The sequence below is a fragment of the Mus pahari genome, chromosome 5 (assembly GCF_900095145.1).
Source record: "Mus pahari chromosome 5, PAHARI_EIJ_v1.1, whole genome shotgun sequence".
Taxonomy (NCBI): domain Eukaryota; kingdom Metazoa; phylum Chordata; class Mammalia; order Rodentia; family Muridae; genus Mus; species Mus pahari.
The window spans coordinates 153,884,767-153,903,263 of NC_034594.1; the positions used below are offsets into that span (position 1 = coordinate 153,884,767).

An 18,497-nucleotide genomic window follows, 5' to 3' on the forward strand; every position below is an offset into this window, starting at 1 on the left:
CTCTCTCTCTCTCTCTCTCTCTCTCTCTTTCTCTCTCTGTTTTTTTTGTTTTGTTTTTCGAGACAGGGTTTCTCTGTGTAGCTCCGGCTGTCCTGGAACTCACTTTGTAGACCAGACTGGCCTTGAACTCAGAAATCCGCCTGCCTCTGCCTCCCAAGTGATGGGATTAAAGGCGTGTGCCACCATGCCCGGCTGATTGTTCTCTTTTCAGACCATGGTTAAACTCCAATATAATTGCAAAAATTGTGATTTCTTTAGCTTGTTGTTGTTATTGTATTGTTTTAGCTTTAAATAATACTAAATCTAACCACGAATAGGTGATAAAGTAAAATAATAATTCTGCATTTTTATTTACATAAGATTTCTCTTTTGCATTTTATTACTAGGACCCTGTTGATCTGGGATGGGAGCCTTACATGAAGTCATGGCTTCTAAAAAGTTCAAAAAGTATAAGTCAACAAGGAATACAGTGTCTTGAAAAGATGATTAATAGAAGTGTTACAGAAGGGATGAAATTTCTGAGAAAGCATAGACAGTTTCTACCATATCCCATACAGGATGTGACAGTCGTCATGACTCTGTGCAGAATTTTAGATGCCTTTTTTGAATTCATGCATATAAAACAAGGAACTCCAAAAAGTGAGTTTTCCCTGAGTCTCACTGATGAAATATGTCTTCACTCTTTAGTGGCAGCTTGTTTCTTTCTAGTAGGTATTATGAAAAAAAAAGTGAAGGTAGGAATTGTATAGTCTCTCCATCTGCTTGAGGTGACAGCCAGCCTATACACAGAACAAGCTAAAACTCTTAAGAGAGTGTGCATTAACAGGGGTAAATTAATAACATACATGTTGAGATCCATATAAATAAGTAGAAATAGCCTTAGAGAAGACCCTGACTAAGCAAGAGTGCTTTGTTGTGTTTTAAGGATTCTTCACATTACACATGCACATCTCCTAAAAAGACTTTATTTTGAATATGTATGTAGAAAAAAGACTGCCAAATCCTGTGGCAGTTCTGGTTTTTGGTGAACACTGTGTGCTTTCCTGTGGTACTGGTGGGTCATGATTTCCCAATTTCTAATGTGTTGTGGCACTGAGGTAGGACCATGTCAGGATTGATGTACATTTGGTTTTTATTGTTGCTATAGTTACATTACTATTATATTACATTATATTATTTTATAATAATATAGTATATTTATAATTATGTAATAAAATAATATTACTTTACTATTATACTATTATATATTAACTATATATATATATATATAACTATATATAGTATATACATGTATATAGTTATATAGTTATATAGTTGTTATATAGTTCCTCCTGTACCTTTCTAGGAATGGATTGTGTTTATTACCTGATAGGAGTAATATGGAAAACAGTTTGTTACAATTTAGGAATATTTAACATTAATGGAAGATTCTAACAAATTCCCAAGAGAGGAAGACAACCAACTACCAAGAACAGATTAAACAAAGTTTGCAATGTCAATACTAATTCAAGAAGAAAGCAAGAACAACCTTTATAGTAGAATATTTAAAAGAGCAAAAGAGAAAGAAATCTGAAAAACTAAAACCAATGTTAAAAGTAATTATGTTTTATATGAAGAGTAATTCTCTCAAAGACAGATATTCGCTGATTTAGTTTTAAAACAAGAATCTAGGGATTTATTCCCCACAGCAGCATCCTAAAAGCAATGGACACAAAAGTAGCAGCCAAGGAATGGTTGACAGTCATATCATCAAAGTCAGTGTAGTGCCCTGTGACCCTACAAATTCAGCTCACAAAAATGTAAGCATGAGGTAATAAAACATATGCCCAGGCACAAACTGATATTGAAATTCTTATAATACCATTCCACATGATAGCCAGAAAGTGGAATCAACCCATTTCCTCCTGTCTGATACACATGTAGAAAAAATATAGTATATTCCTACAATATTTAAAACATTCTATGAAGGAAGCTGGTCACATGTTAACTGGGCCTAGTGGTACCTACAATACCCACTCCTCAGGAAATAGACGGAGGAAGATTCAAGTCTCCAACAAAGTCTGGAGGCATGGCATCAGTGGTCGAGCACTTGCCTGGTATGCACAAGGCCCTGGGCTCAGTACTCCTGGGTCTGAGTCGTTTGGAGTTCAATGAGTTCTGTGCTAGCAAACAGGCTGATATAGCTTGCACACTGAAAACAGTCATGGCTCGAGCTACACCTTCTCTAGCCGGAGTTTGGTGCAGCTACACCAGTAGCCTGGGTTCCCAAAGACACCGGTGGAATGTACAGAGGAGCTAGGGCTGACCCCAGGCAGCTCGCCCAGGGTACCAGAGAAGAGTCCAGTAGTTGTCCAAGTGAGTCTCCTTACCCTGCCCCCCGGCGTTTACGTTCATTCAGAGGGAAACATACAACAGAAGGATGCTCACAATAACTCAGTATTCGTGTTAATACTGTTTTTAACAGAATTAAATAGCACTTTCAGGAACGTGAAACTACTGCCTAGCACCCTGGAGAGAGGTTGATCTCCCTAATCTGTGTTTAGCTGACCTACCATTAGCAGCTATAAGTTCCAGGCAGGGTAACTATAACCCCTGGTCCCCTGTGATATCTTCTGGGGTCACTTTCTTTGTTCGCCTTTAAGGCGGAGTTGGGCTGCTAGCATCAAGATCACTCACCTGAATGAACTGGTCACCAGATGTTTTGATCCCAAGGGTGGAGTTGGGCTGCTAGCATCATGGTCACCCACCTGGATGAACTGGTCACCAGATGTTTTGATCCTGTCTTGGGGGAATGCTGAGTGTCTCTAGTCGGGGGACACAGAAGTACCCCTCCTGGGATCATTTAAAGTTCAGAACGAAGGCTTAGAAATGAGAATGGTTGAACTCCAAAGATAATGAAACAAGCAACCTAAGCTCTTAAAGTAAAGGCACCTGAAAACCGTTGGTCCAGATGTTAAAACAATTCCCTGAATCTTCTGAGGAATAGATTCCTAATGAACTGCTTAGTGCTGGTGTTCCACAACCCGGATAGAGTCAGTAGACCTCCTGATAGTGTTGAAGATTAATAGAGGTCAATGTGGCCAAACCAGGGGAATTCAGCCAATGAGGAGCAGAAATGATTCTCAGAAAATGAGGATTATCTACACACACACACACACACACACACACGTGAATGCAGTAATGTACCACAAGCTTGAAAAATGAGAGACCAGGAGTCGAAGGAGCCTCTTGTTTCCACACTTGAGCTGGATATCAAGCCCATAACCTATAAACTGAAGAGGCACCTGGGACCCTCTATAACACCATAGGAAGTTTCTACAGAACAGTTATACTGGGCTTAACCACAGGGGACTACAGTCACTTTCTTCCGTTGGTTATACTTAGAAAAGAGGAGTGCTCAAACGTATTCTTTGTCTTGTTTTGTGATGGAGTCTCATGTAGCCCAGGCTAACCTTAAGCTTCTAACCAGGAAAACCTTTTGCCCATACCTCCTGAATGTGGAACGACACTCTTGGCCACCTCATACAGGTTTATGGTTAAAAATGTGGCTTTTGTAAAGAAAAAAAGAGGCTGCTAAGTTTAATCAATGTCTACTTTTGATGACTTCAGGTTGCTGGACCAAAGACATTGTATTTTGGGAGAGAGGCTCTGTGTCTGAGTTAACGGGAAAGAAATAAAAGGGTTTTGCACACACACACACACACACACAAAAAAAAAATGTGGCTTTTGAAGAAGGAAGGTTGATGATAAAAGAGTGACTATAACTGGTGTGTTCACTTTTTCTCATACAATTGGAACCAAAATTATATACTGAGTTTAAGGCATTGAAAAATTAGTTTCCCCTAAACTCCCTTTTCTCCTCATCTAGTCCCCCAGTGGCTACTCCACTGAAGAAAATGATAGCCCTTCCTACAGCAGCCCTTAACAGTTGGTAGTTCCTCAGGAAAAGTTGGGGTCTGTGGGCACTTTCATACCCTTGAGAGACACTGATGGCAATAGTGTACCAGACTATAAAGTTTAAAAGGCAGCGACTGAAGTAACAATCGAGTAAGGTTTTTTATGAAGCTATTTAGCAATACATGCAGAGAATACTGGTAAAATTCCCTTAGTTTTGTTATTCTAGGATCTTTCATAGCGTTATAATTGGAGAAGTATACAAAGGTTTATGCACAAGGAGTTTTATACGCAGCAGAACTATTTAGAGTCATAAAAACCATCTGAATTCCCAATTGGCTTAATAAATTATGCTGCATTGAAATCATATCTCTTGTGTTATGGTGTGATATAAGAACAGCCTTAAAAATCAAAAGGCAGGATTAAAACACAAGTATTTTCATTTTTATCTAAGTTTAACTTTTTAAGTGCATTGTGTGTTTTCTTATCCCACAAGTGGTACAACAGTATTTTTTTGTGTGTGATATGGTTCTTATTATTATTATTATTATTATTATTATTATTATTATTATTATTATTTTCTTTATTTACATTTCAAATGCTATCCCAAAAGTTCCCTATACCCACCCTGCCCCTGCTCCCCTCCCCACCCACTCCCATTTCTTGGCCCTGGCCTTCCCCTGTGCTGGGTCATATAAAGTTTGCAAGACCAAGGGGCCTCTCTTCCCAATGATGGCCAATTAGGCCATCTTCTGCCAAATATGCAGCTAGAGACTCGAGCTCAGGGGGTACTGGTTAGTTCATATTGTTGGTACAACAGTATTTTAATAGTTGAGGAGGAGATTCAAACTCTGCATGATCATTTTTTTCTGTATGTTTTTCTGTGTTTTAAGATATTCTAAAAGGGGTACATTTGTCTTAATACTAAGACCACAAATATTAGAGAAGTGCACAGTAAAGAATGAGTCATGCTTGGCTCTGCTTTTCTCTGTCACACGAATTCCTTGTACAAATGGAATGAGGAGAGAGACAAGGCCAGTCTGCCCTGGTAGTGTAACAGGAGGCTCCTGGGGCAGTTCACAGCCAGACAGTGTTACAAGTTGAACATCATAAATTAGCCTATGAGATGTTAGGTCTGTTGTCAACCACACACACACACACACACACACACACACACACACACACACACACACACACACACACACACACAAAATCCTGTTGTTTCTAAGGTCATGAAGCAATGGAGAATGAGTCCTCTACAGGGACAAAGATGAAAGTCAAGTTCAAGGAGGAAACAAGGTCAGTAAAGTGTCACCCTAGCAGTGACTGTGGGAGGTGTCACCCTAGCAGTGACTGTGGGAAGTGCAACCCTAGCAGTGACTGTGGGAAGTGTCACCCTAGCAGTGACTGTGGGAGGTGTCACCCTAGCAGTGACTGTGGGAGGTGTCACCCTAGCAGTGACTGTGGGAAGGACCTACGAGGTGTGAGACCCCCAAGGGTACATGGGCTCATTGTCAGCAAACTATATTTTGTGGTCTCATAATTTTAAAGTCTACATTATTTTAACCCAACTCAGAGTCCTCTGAATAACTAATCCAAGCTAGGCATGCATTTATGATATTTTAAAAGAATAAAATTGTTATGAAAACAGCCCTCTTTCCTTTACACATTTAGAAAGGAATAAGATTCATGCGACTTTATCTCCCACATCAGCCATTTATAAGCTATGAACCACTGAACCAGTTATAAAGCTGTAAAGCTTTGTCTCACTGATAAAATTAAAATGGTAACCTGACATGCCAGCTGTCTAGATTAGAACTTGATACATAGTTAGGTATGTGACACATTGTAACTATGAAACTATTCCTTCTGTGCCTTTTCTAGATGGCCTTCCCTGAGTCCACAGTGTAAATCTGTTAACCTTCAGGGGACTCTGCAACCTCTGTGACCAGCAGGGTGGCAGTGTACAGGAGGCAAAGAGACATACAGGTCAACACGGCCACATAACAGGTGTCAGCTCAAACTTGAGGAGTCTGACCACATGTGATTTATTTTAGACATATTTAAGCACAGCACAGTTTGGTGAAACCTTTTATGGTAATACTTAACCCAGTCCTTTGTACACAATAAAGCAACCATAAATCCCTTTAAAGAACAAAATAAGCTAAATAAAGATTGGCTGTGACTGCATCAGAACTCTCTGTAAAGTACATGTGACACCTTCCACAAAGATAGATTCTGTAGCTTGACTACTTGTGGCATCTCCCATAAAGATAAGGTTTATAGACTGAGATAAACAAGCTTATGATAGGGTCTTATAAGAGTCTGGTGTGGTCTCTACCACATACTTAGCACAAAGGTCACCAGGCTAGCATACATGTCCACTCCCAGCCTTCTGGATGGCATGTGCTCTATCTATCCCTTCCCTTGAAGGCAGAACCCCGTGTGCTTATCTGTGAGCCTCCCATATTAGCCCAGGCTTTCTTCTTGGGTCTTACTCATCTCCTCATGCTTTTCTCATTCTTTCCTGTCCTGTGAAGAAGGCATCACGTCTACTTCATTCAGAGTGACTGATAAATAGTAAACATTTCATAAATATTTGCTAAATTGCACATAGCAGGATGCTTCAGGAAGAATTATGCAAATACACTTTGTGTTGAGAGTTGCTAATTTCCACCTGATAGACTTCAGCTTTCATAATTTGTAGATAATTTTAGGTTAATACTAAAACAATGCATGATGTTAGAAATTAGGCCCAAATCTTAACCCTATCATAGGCAATCCTGTCACCACAAAACTCATGGTTCATTACCCATGAGGATTCTGAATTAATCTCATATAGAAACAGTCTCCTCAGATTCTGACTGCCTGACATAGCCATGTTGAACTAAGCCAACCTTAACACTTGCTAAGAGAAAAACAAAGTGAATCACTATTTACTGATTCTTTCATAAAAGCAGAATTATCAAATTCTCTCCCCCTTCAACAAGTAAAATTTCAACTAGAATATGACCTAAAATTAAAAAGAATTACATATAGATACCAAATAAAATGATGTGCACATGTAAAACATGTATACTTAACAAATAAAATACTAAACAGGTACCAAGAATATATCATTATAAAGATACATATATATAGATCAAATGCAATTATGTGTTAAAGTTATAAATTTGTCAACATGTTACCAAAGACAGATATGAAACAAGGTTAGGTAGGAATGTCTTATACATATGCTACTTTAAAAATAAACACAGTAGCTAATTTATGTGACTGTTATCAGAGGAAACATTATATATTAGAAGTTTTATATCAATACTTTATTTCAACTTTTAATAATAAAATTTCAGTATGATGTTAAGATCAACTATCCAGCTACCTTACAAAGCTTTTGATGGCTGCCTTTCTGTCACAGCTACCACAAGGATGAGGGGTCATGGTTCCTGGAGAGAAACCCTGAGAAGCTCCCAATGATGATTCAGAAGATATTTGTCTTTGCATTCACATGGGCATTTGGAGGGATTTTAAAGCGTGAAGACCAACATGAAGAAGACATACTATTCCGTAAAGGCTTTGAACATGACTCCCTTGCAGAAGTAAACTATAATTTTGACATCTTTGTCCGTGAAGTATTTGAAGATGATTCAGAAAGAGGTCAGTGGATTGGCTTATCTACTAATTATAAACTAATTTTTGCTAAAAGTGTAAAATCTCAATTATACACAGAGTCTCAAAATGATGGGAAGTGTGCTCAGTGGGAAAAGGATGTTAAGTTCTTTGTGGCTAGAAATATCAAAAGGCTTCAGAGTGACTGGGAAAACATATAAATCAGTATATTTGAAACAAACAGGATGCTAAAAATAAACTACTAAGTGTATGTGATATAAATACAAAACAAGGCAGAGGGGCAGCAAATTAAAATAGAAGCCAAAGAATTAAAGAAGATCAAAGAACACTCTATTTAAAATAATAGCAACCTACGAGGGCTGAAGAGATGAATAAGAGGACAATAGAATTTGCTATGTAAACCATAAGTACCTGAGTTTGAAGCCCCAGCACCCAGTAAAAAAGCCAGGCATGGTTGCATGTGTCTGTGACCCCAGTATTGGGGAATGGAGATGGAACCATTCTGAGACCAACAGCTCTAGCCAAATGGTAAGTTTATGGTTCAGGGAGTCAGAGAGAGCCACTCTGTCTCAAGGCAGAATGATAGAATGTGACAGAGGAAAGGAAAGGAAAGGAAAGGAAAGGAAAGGAAAGGAAAGGAAAGGAAAGAGGAAAGGAAAAAGGAAAGGAAAAAGGAAAGGAAAAAGGAAAGGAAAAAGGAAAGGAAAAAGGAAAGGAAAAAGGAAAGGAAAAAGGAAAGNAAAGGAAAAAGGAAAGGAAAAAGGAAAGGAAAAAGGAAAGGAAAGGAAAGGAAAGAAAAGAAAAGGAAAGGAAAGGAAAGGAAAAAGGAAAGGAAAGGAAAGGAAAGGAAANAAAGAAAGGAAAGGAAAGGAAAGAAGGAAAAAGGAAAGAAGGAAAAAGGAAAGGAAAAAGGAAAGGAAAAACTTCTGTATTATATTGGTCTGACCAGAGCTAGTATATTACTGGAATTTACTAGTATCCAAACACACAATGGTAGCAAGCACTTTGGAGTAAGTTCTCTTAGGACATTTGATCACAATTTATCCTCTTCTACATGTAAAAAGTGATTCAAGGTTAATGAACTTTTGCTTTTCTACCAGCTGAACCAGAGGAGATGGCCTGCCTGTTTTATGTAGTTGTATACCTGCAGCGGACTGCTGCGTCACAGACCCTTACCTTCCTGGCACCGTCTGTGCCACTAATGATTCCGTTTCTTACTAGATTCTTGTGTCTGTTGTTTTCAGACACTGGCATCAACTTACCTGGTAGCGAGCGGTCTGTATTTGGGTATTTTGTGGACATACAGCAATGTGAGTTTATGCCTTGGTCAGATTTAGTTCCTACTGCTCAGGCCCTAATTCAAAAAGGTAAGTATCATTATTTTTTAAAAGGCTTTTAATTCTCAAATTCTGGAGGTGTATTAATCCTAAAAATTAGGTACATTCTCAACATTGGGGAATATATTCTAATATATATCTTTGTAGATGCTGTTTTATTCATATTTATAAAATATGCCTTTAAATCATCTATGAATGTTACTTTAAAAGAAATGTATAGTAGTGGCTGGAAGATGGCTTTGAGATCAAGAGCCCTGGCTGCTCTCCCAGAGGACCCAGCTTCTTTTCCCAGCATCCACATGGCAGCTCGTAACTATCTATAACTCAAGATTCAGGGATCTGACTACTCGTCTGGCTGCACTGAACACCAGGCATGCACCATGCAGGCAAAACACCCATGGATATAAAATAAATTTTAAAAAAGAAAAATGAGTAGCGTATTTAGATATGTTGTAAAACTACAGTGTATGGAGTCTCACCAATAACAGTTTCTACTGGTTTAACTAGCTGTGGTCACTAAAGGATAATGAAAAATACCTCTTCAAAAGTAAGAAATGCACACACACAAGACTGGGTACTTTGCTGTAAATGAAAACAGTTGATATAATAATAATTAATAATAATAATAATAATAATAATAATAATAATAATAATAATAATAATATGGGCATGGTGGTTCAGTATCTGAAATCCCAGCCCTGGAGGCTGAGACAGGATGGCCGTTAGTTTGAGTCTAGTCTGGAACACTTAGTAAGTACCAGTCCGGCCATAGCCCCTGTCTCAAAGAGCAACAACAACAGCAGCAGCAGCAGCAGCAGCAACAACAACAAAGTAGAAAAGGATGGCTTAGTTTTTACATCATATGTATCCATCTACTCTAAGTTATTTTCATCTGTAGCCTGCTTCTGTGTGTCACAGAAGATCCTTACACTCGTTGGACTATGAGAACCTGGTAGAAGATGAAGGTCAGACCTTAATGACAAGTGTTAAGGTTCTGCTTCACAGTGTGTGAAGTCAGTGCATGTTGAACAGAAATCATGTTTTGTTATCTTTTTTCAAATTGGGTCTTTTCCCAAGCTTGACAGCACTAGGCTGTGGACAGTGGCTGCAGCTCTCGGCCAGCCCCGTGACCTCGAGACCAAGAGCCCATTTGCCCAATCCCAGTGCACTGTGCTGCTAAACTAGGGTATTCTGGGGGTGAGCTGTAGTAAACACATTTCAGATAGCAATATTTCCACATTTTCAACTTGCTGTAGGTTTGTTGGCTGTAACCCCATCAACGGTTGAGGAGCATGTATATAAAGTATTTAATAAATTAATAGTTAGGGTGCTGGGGAAAACCAGAGGCAGCGGAAGCCAGGCTGACAAGGCAGCGTCCTCCAGCAGTCTACAGCAGAAGTGGCCTGCTAGCCAGAAGTCCTTGTAGAAGCATGGCCTCTGTCACTACTGCCCCACAGCCCTGGCATCTTCAGCCACAGCCGAGGATCCTTAGCTATGGCCGACAGTAAAGACAAGGAAAAGAAATTTCCCACCACCAAAGTCTTCAGCACTATCCAAAGGTCCAGTGTCAGAAATGGACGTGGACTTGCGAATCAAAGTGGCATCAAGGAGGTTGTATTTGTAGTGCCAATAAGAAGAATAATGCAGACCTGTGAGGTAGCTCGGTGGATAAAGGCCACCAAACCTGTTGACCCGAGTTTGGTCCCTGGGATCCACACAGTAGAGAGCCCCCATTCCATGATCAACTCTGCAGTTTTTATGTCTTCTATGTAGGACAGAGGCCACCATGGTCTAATGTTATAAACTTGGCTTTATTTGTAACAGCAAAAGATTGGAAATACTATAGATCCCCATCACTTCCACACTGGGGAAAGGCTTATTGAACAGTCATTAAATAAAACTAATAAAAAACTGGGTTGGCATAGAAGGCTCCCTAAAGTCACTAACATGAAAGTGGGGCAAGTGACAGGACAGAGCCCACTGTGTGGGAATTAGTAATTAGGGAAGGTGGGCAGAAAGGCCGCACCCACGGGGAGACTGGGCGCCATGTCTCTGTGTGCTCTGAGTCTGTCTGGCTAATGTCCTATGAAGAATAGACAGTGTGGCTGTGCTAGCGCCAGCTAAGCAGGTCAGCTGGATAGGGAAGGAGGGAAAGAATTAGGGTCAAGCATTCTTTAAAGGGTGTAAGACAGTGAGGAGAGTGAAGGGGCAATTCCTGGAGCCCAGGTAAAGGACCAACGCTGACTCCACACATGCCATGGCATGAACACACACCTACATATAACAGTGCACAGCAGTGAGAATGAAGTGGTGCTAAGGTGTGATTAGGGTAGCATTGTAGAGGGCATTTGTGTCTGTGAGGGGCTGGTTTGTTTTGGTTTTGCCTGTTCTCGTGTGTGTGTGTGTGTGTGTGTATGTGTGTGTGTGTGTGTGTGTGTGTTGAATTGTCAGTTTCCTGCTGTGGTTCAGATAAGAAGGTTGAAGGTTTATAAACACTTGTATGACCACAACTTCCAGCAGAAAGGAATCTGGATGATGAGAGGGGCGGCCAGAGAGGTGGGTTCTTAGGAGAGTGGCAGGCGGCTTGGGAATAGCTTCTTTCAGGCAGGACCCACCACACTAGCAGCAGGGTTGGGGCAGGAAAGTCAAGGAGTGTTGTTCTAGGAACACCGGGAGTGTCTTGGCTGCCTGAGGATGCCAGAGACAGCAATCTCCGACATCAACAAAGACCCTAGGCACAGGCAACGGTGTCTGTCTTGTACCTTGCTGACTTGTCCAGAGAGCATTACCTTACAAAAATCATAGGTTCCCGTCTCATCCGGGATCATCTGAAGCCTAACAACTGTCTCCTGACCTTAGGGACATCGTTGCTGACTGACTTCCAGGGGTCTAGTGAGAACGTGCTAAGGATGGACGAGTATGGACAGTGTGTGAACTATACGGCTACGAGAGACACTGTCTGCCTCTCTTTCCTCATGAGCCTTTTTCTGAGGAACTCCTACCCTGTCCTTCTCACGGGTATGAAAATCAGTAACAGAGAGGGGATTTCCAGGTTAGGGAGACATTTAGTAATTATTGAGGCTAATCATTTTTAAGTGCACTTAATTAATAGGCCCTAAAAATTCAGAGAGACTAATTTTCACAGTCCTACAAACAGCCTATGAATGCCCATTTTAATATAGGATGTCATAAGCCTGTCTACATGTCTTCCTCCCTTCTTCCCCATAGTGGGTTGGTTTGTTTGGATGGGTACTTGTTGAGTATCCCAACCTGCCACTGAACATGCAATCCTCCTACCTCAGCATCCTAAGTATGGGGTCTCCTACTCCAGACTTGGATGTTATACTTTTTTTTAATCTTTTATCTTTTCATTACATCAAACACAAAATCTAGAAATAGACACTTTGGATGAGTATGTGATTGACCTCCAGAGTTCATGGGCCCTGGTCCTCAGAGGGAGATCACCTGATCTAAGAGTCACCTCTGGACACCAGTTGTCTGATTAAACGTAAATATGCAATTTGTAAATGTGGTGTAAAAATTTTTCCAATCTTTTTCTATTACCAAAACCAAAGAAGTGACTCAAGACAGTTCTTGTTTGTGCTGAGTATCCAGCTCATTATCATTTTCTTGTCCCTGACCTGTGTGGTAGATCACCAGAGGCAAATAGTAGAATACTCCCAGAAACATGCACAAAGAACTTGAGATGCATGGCACTCAGATAAGACATAGTTGTGTCTAATATCCTCTAAGAAAATTCTTCCATTTTTTTTTTTGTACACTTGGAGCCGTGGGCATGGTCTGCTTCAGTAAGTGTATGATTAAATGCCTCTTTTAGATTATGTTAGTAAAAAGAAAAATGTAAGGGAGCTGGGTGTTGTGATGTGTGTCCGCAGTTCCAGTACTCGGGAGGCTAAGGCAGGAAGATTGTTTAGTTCAGGACCACCCTGCCTACATACGACCCTCCCTCAAAAAAAAAAAAAAAAAAATGAGGAGGAAGACTGGAGAGATGGCTCCGTGGTTAACAGCCCTTTCTGCTCTCACATGAGGGCTCGGGTTTTTCATAACACCCACACCATAGTTCATACCCACCTGTAACTCCAGTACCAGGAGAGGCTACAGTCTTCCTGTGCAGGAATCACGCAGATGCTACACACATGTGCACATAAAATCTCTTCTTTTCAATTTGGTTTCGTTTTGTTTTTCAAAGAGTCTCATTGAATGTAGTTCTAGTGTGCTACAAGCAAGAAAGAGTTGTGATGCACTAAATGAACATTCAATAAAAATTTTAAGTATCTCCTACTCTATCTTTTATAAGAAACATAAATGATTCAAACTATTTGAAAGTTCACATTACAGTCCCAATTCACTTTTCTCCATTTTAAAATAGAAAAGTAGAAAAAAGTGCTTTCAATGCAAATTTTGAAGGGGTGAAAGTGACACACCCCTTTACTTGGTCTCATCTTAGCACACAGACATGTGTCCCTTCCAGGTGTGTGGTTCTAACCTAATGTTCTCCCCCTTAGGCGACTGTGGTGTTGGGAAGAGTATGGCCATCAACAAGATGCTGGAGCAGCTCGAGGGCCGAGGAACACTCAATATCAAATATGGGTCAATTTTAGGAAAAGTCCTGTTACATAATGATAGTAAAAGATCAAGGTTGTGTATATTAAACTTTAGATTTGGTTTGTCTGGTACAACTGTGTCTTTGATGTATGCTTGTTGAGTTTGTTCTTACAAAGCAGAGCTTTTATATAAAAATGGGAAATATTCAAATGAGGCAGTAAGAGAAAAATATTCTCCCAATCTCTCCTTAATTTTAATTTTCCTGTTTAATTAACACATAATAAGTGTATATATTTGTGAGACAGAATGGGCTGTTTAAATATATACATGCATTGTAAAATTATGTTAGCTGGCTAGCATACCCATCACTTCATGTCACTTACTTACATTTTGTAGTGAGAACACTTAAAATGTGTGCTTCCAGCAGCTTTGCAGATCATGTTGCTGTGTTCTCCATACACACATGATAGTCCTTGAAATCCATCTTCTCCTCTTTGCACCCTTGGGCAGACACCCGTTTACTCCCACCTCACCCTCAGCCCCTGGCACCTACCCCTCTTTCTGCTTCCACAAGTTGAACTTTCTTCAGATTCTTAGTACAGTAGAGACTGCAGACTGTAACCCTTCTCGCCTGGTTTAGTTCACTCTTTTTATGGTACTATGCTGCTGTTTTGATAAATATGCACCTTATTATATACTTTTTTAATTTTAAATTTTTAAACTATATATCTGTGGGTGGGGGGGGGATGTGCATATGAATGTGAAAGCCTGGAGGGGACAGAAGAGGGCATCATATGCCCCAAAGCTGGAGTTATAAGTCTTTCTGAGCTGCTCAGTGCAAACACTAGGACCCATCCCCCAGTCCTCTGCAGCAGCAGTATGGCTTTTAACCTCTGACACATCTCTCCAGGCCTCTGATGACTTCTACTGCCTTGTTCTCACCCTTCGGGATTGCTGTGTCTGTCTGGAGTAGTGGAATAAACATTGTAACGGTATTACTTTTTCTAAGCCATGAAGACAGGCCATAGTTCACATAGATATTTGTGTGACTTTTTTACTTCATTATAGTTTTCAGTACAGTGATTCCTTATTGAGATGATGGTTAAAGCTGTTTCCTTTATTCTGTTACTATGATGTATCACCACTTTCATATGTTTGAATTTGTTGGACCACCTTTGCATGCTGGGGATAGATCACACTTGGTCATGAGGAGTGGTCTCTTTAATGCAGTGTTGGATTTGAGTTTGTTAGCTTTCTGTTGAAGATTTGATTTATTTACTTATTAATTAATTATTTATTTATTTTACATCTCTGTTCCTAAATGATACTGTCCTGAAATTCTTTACCTGTAGCACTTTTCTGGCTTTCTTACCAGGGCCGTGCTAGCCCTTGTGAAATGAATTTGGAAATATTCCATGTTAGTATATGAGCCTTAGAATTTAGTGTGAAACTGTACAGTTCTGAGATGATTTTTGTCTGATGAGGGACTTTTTTTGTTACTGATTTCATCTCCATACTTACTGGTATACTCTAATTTTTTGTTTAGAAAAAAAATCTTTACTTTTTCCAAGGTGTTAACAGATAGATTCATTCCTTTAAATCAAAGAAACAGCAATTATTTTAAATTTAAGTTTACAAGCACATATTTTTGCACAACATAAAATGTAGCTATAAGCTATTTTCCTCCTAGAAAAAAATGTACCTTGAATATACTCACAAAGTTTTGCATAGTCTCAGTGTGTTGTAATAGAAATAAATCATCTATTTATGAAACAGACTTTTACAAGGGGCTTGTGCCTATCATTCTGCATTCTGTCTGCCTCTTCCTAAAAGAAAAATATAAACCTAAGTTTTCAGATAAAAATTTCTGAAATACACATTTCTAAAATTAAGTCTCACACTCTTCAAATATTAGAGAAGCCTATTTTTTTTCAGCTGAATTAGAAAATGGAATTTGGAGAGGCCTTAAGACTATAAATGTGAACTAAAAAAGTAGACATTTTCTTTTGGGAAATCTAAGTAAAATCAATTATCTGTTCTTAATTTGTTTAAACTTTAATACTACAGTTAAAATGATAAACTAATTCCAATAAAACATTTGATTCCAACAGCCTCAGGCAGAATATCAACATCTTGATTGGTGAGCCCACCAAAACAATTGGAGCAGGCTTTGGTAAGTGTGAAGTCATAGGACCACTACTGTAGCCACATGCCAGCAACCCCTCACTGTGCGGAGTCACAGGGTAAAATTTAGAATTTTTGGTTTCAAACACAGTCTGTGGGAAGTTGTCCAGGACCCAATCAAACGACTAAACAAGTACAAGTGGCTCTGGTGGAGGGGGCTACACCTGGTAGAAGTGCAAATGAAATCCAGAGGTGATATCTGGCTGTGGTCTTCCCTGCTTCTCAGCATAGCACAGGAGAAAGTTGTGGTTCTATAGACCCCGTGTCAGGGTGCACAACAGAAACAGGAGTGCCAGCGGTAGCTTGATGTCTTACGCCAGCCGCCGTAGCATCGCCCCACTCATCCCCCTGGGTGGGTCTTACCCTGAGATTTATTGAAAACATGCTGCATGCTGCTTTCCAGTCATTCCGTCAGAAGTATCTAACATCCATGACAAAGAGGTTGCACCACCGCATGTGCTACGGTTGCCCACATGCAGATTACAGTGGGAAAGTCTAGAACCACTCAAAGCTGCTGCTGCTCTTTCAGAGCACTGTCATTTCAAGGTCAACAACAAGATGAAATTCCTTAAATGTCACACTTCTGGATACCCTAAAACAAAGCAAAAATCACTCAAACTGTTCTAAATTTTTCTGTCTGTCTGTCTGTCTTTTTTTGGCATCATAGAGCAGAGTGCAAAGAAAGAAGAGGCTAAAGCGGATGACAGCACTATTATAAATGATAAAGGAATTATAGTCTCCACAATAAATTTTACCACCACCATGACAGCCGCCAAAACCAAGGAGCTGCTTCTGCGGAAGTTAGTAAGAAGAACCAAAGACATTCTGGGGGCACCAAAGAACAACAGGGTAATACCCCCCCCCCCGGCCTGAGTGCACTAACTGATGAGTGAGTTGGTTTGTTTTAGTTAGCAAAAAGGAGAATGCACACTCCTGGGCACTGCTGAAAGACTCCATTGAAACAGGTGCTTTGATCTTCAAATCAGTGCACTTCTCTTCCGGTACAGTGAGTTAGTTGTCCTGGGTGGGACTTACTAAGACCAGAAGAGTAAGTCAAAATCTGGATAGAGATTGGCTGGAAATTAAATTAGCCACTGAGGTGTTGTTGCTATAGCTTCTAGCTCATTTTCTTCTTCTGCATGCAGCTTTGAGAGAAAGAGAGACTTCTAGAACCCACAGACACAGAGACTGGAGCACCGGATGCTCTTATTCTCACCTCCAGTCTACTTGGCATGGAATCCGCTGTCCATTTACTGTCTGAGTCGCAATTGGAATTTGTGATCACTGACTCCCGTTCAATACTATGAAATTAGCCCAGGTTCAAGAGGTTCCCAAGATTCATAAATAAGCCTGCATGGGCCCCTACGAGCCCCTGCACGCATTGCCCTGCCACCTTTAGCAGACCTTAGCCGTTTGCTTCAGAGTCCGTTGACTTCAACTGAAGATCGGATAGAACTGATAGATCTTTGTTCACATAAATAAACTTTAGGGATTTTGAAAGGGTTTCTGCAACTTATAATCACACCATTAGAAAATGCAGGCAAGAATGCAGGCAAGAAACAAGGCTGCTAGACTGTATTAGAGGAGAGGAAACATTTTGCTCCCTAAACAACAACAACAACAACAGTTAACAATTCAAAAGTTAAAGCAGCTCTCTGTATCTTGGTTTCACAAGACATAAAAACAATCAAAAGAATTTATTACATAGAGTTTATAATCATTACACTTGGCTGCATAATATTTTCCTAGGCAAAAAGTAATACAGATTTACAAACTGGAATGTGTTTCTAAACTTCCTGTCCAACCCAGAGTGTGTATGAAATAGAAAAAGCCAAATTCTATAGCAAAGCCAAAAGCAAGCCCATGATAAGAATACGCTTAGTACTTGGCACACTCTGAAGTAAGCGCTGCAGCTAAGCTACCAAACTGCAGTTATCAGCATCAAATCATCCCTGAGAGCATTGTGCAGGCCTTCTAGGGGCCGAGTTGGGCAGAGTTCCTGCTGTTTGGGGCACTCACTGCCCTCCATGACCACATCTGCAAAATCAATTTGATCTTCTGTTCTTTAGTCTTTAAAGGCAGGTTATTGCATACAGTTTCGGTCTTGAGCAGTATCAAAATTAATATCCACAACTTATAATTTTCTAAAAGGTTGTACTAATTAATTTATTGAAACATTCTGTCTCCCTTAAGATTGTCGTATTTATTGATGACTTGAATATGCCGATAGTAGACGCATGTGGAGCACAGCCGCCCCTGGAGTTGATCAGACAGTTATTAGATATGGGAGGTGTTTATGACACTGAAAGGAACATGTGGAAGGTACAATATGTGCTAAGATTTTCTCCTCACTAAATATTCCTGAACGCTTACAGCATCCTGAGGGAAGAACAGAGAAAGCCTGTTTAGGTGACCTTGCTAATGCTAATGGACAGCCCTAATTGGATTCTTTCTCTGGAAATCAAAAGCCTTTCGTTCCAAAACTGACTCAGCCAATGTTAACTATCTGATCTCCGATCTCTCCCCTGAAGATGAGATGACTGTACTGCAAATAGTCTGATGTCTCAAACAGACTTAAGTCAGGATCCCAGATGAAGTGTGCTCATTAGGACATTGGCTTGGACACCAGCCAGACTGTCTGAATTATAGTCCACCTAAAGCAGAGAGAAGGTACCCCAGTGTAGTCCTCCCCAGTGTAGTCCTCCCCAATGCAGTCCTCCCCAATGCAGTCCTCCCCAATGCAGTCCTCCCCAATGCAGTCCTCCCCAATGCAGTCCTTCCCAATGCAGTCCTCCCCAATGCAGTCCTCCCCAATGCAGTCCTCCAGGGACAATTTGGGAACGGTGAAAAACACAGGGAGAGAAAAAAACAAAACAAACAAAAAAAGGT

The 18,497-nt window shown here is 40.2% G+C and overlaps 1 protein-coding gene across 1 annotated transcript in view; it reads left to right on the forward strand.

Moving 5' to 3' along the window:
- Dnah14 (dynein axonemal heavy chain 14) overlaps positions 1 to 18,497 on the forward strand; it is a 218,934-nt gene that overhangs the window by 104,054 nt on the left and 96,383 nt on the right. Inside the window, exons 39-47 of the mRNA XM_029538709.1 lie at positions 387 to 639; positions 2,024 to 2,096; positions 7,310 to 7,548; positions 8,766 to 8,888; positions 11,718 to 11,876; positions 13,385 to 13,517; positions 15,536 to 15,597; positions 16,276 to 16,457; positions 17,802 to 17,930. Coding sequence (XP_029394569.1) covers positions 387 to 639; positions 2,024 to 2,096; positions 7,310 to 7,548; positions 8,766 to 8,888; positions 11,718 to 11,876; positions 13,385 to 13,517; positions 15,536 to 15,597; positions 16,276 to 16,457; positions 17,802 to 17,930 — 1,353 coding nt within the window. The remainder of the gene's footprint in view (positions 1 to 386; positions 640 to 2,023; positions 2,097 to 7,309; positions 7,549 to 8,765; positions 8,889 to 11,717; positions 11,877 to 13,384; positions 13,518 to 15,535; positions 15,598 to 16,275; positions 16,458 to 17,801; positions 17,931 to 18,497) is intronic.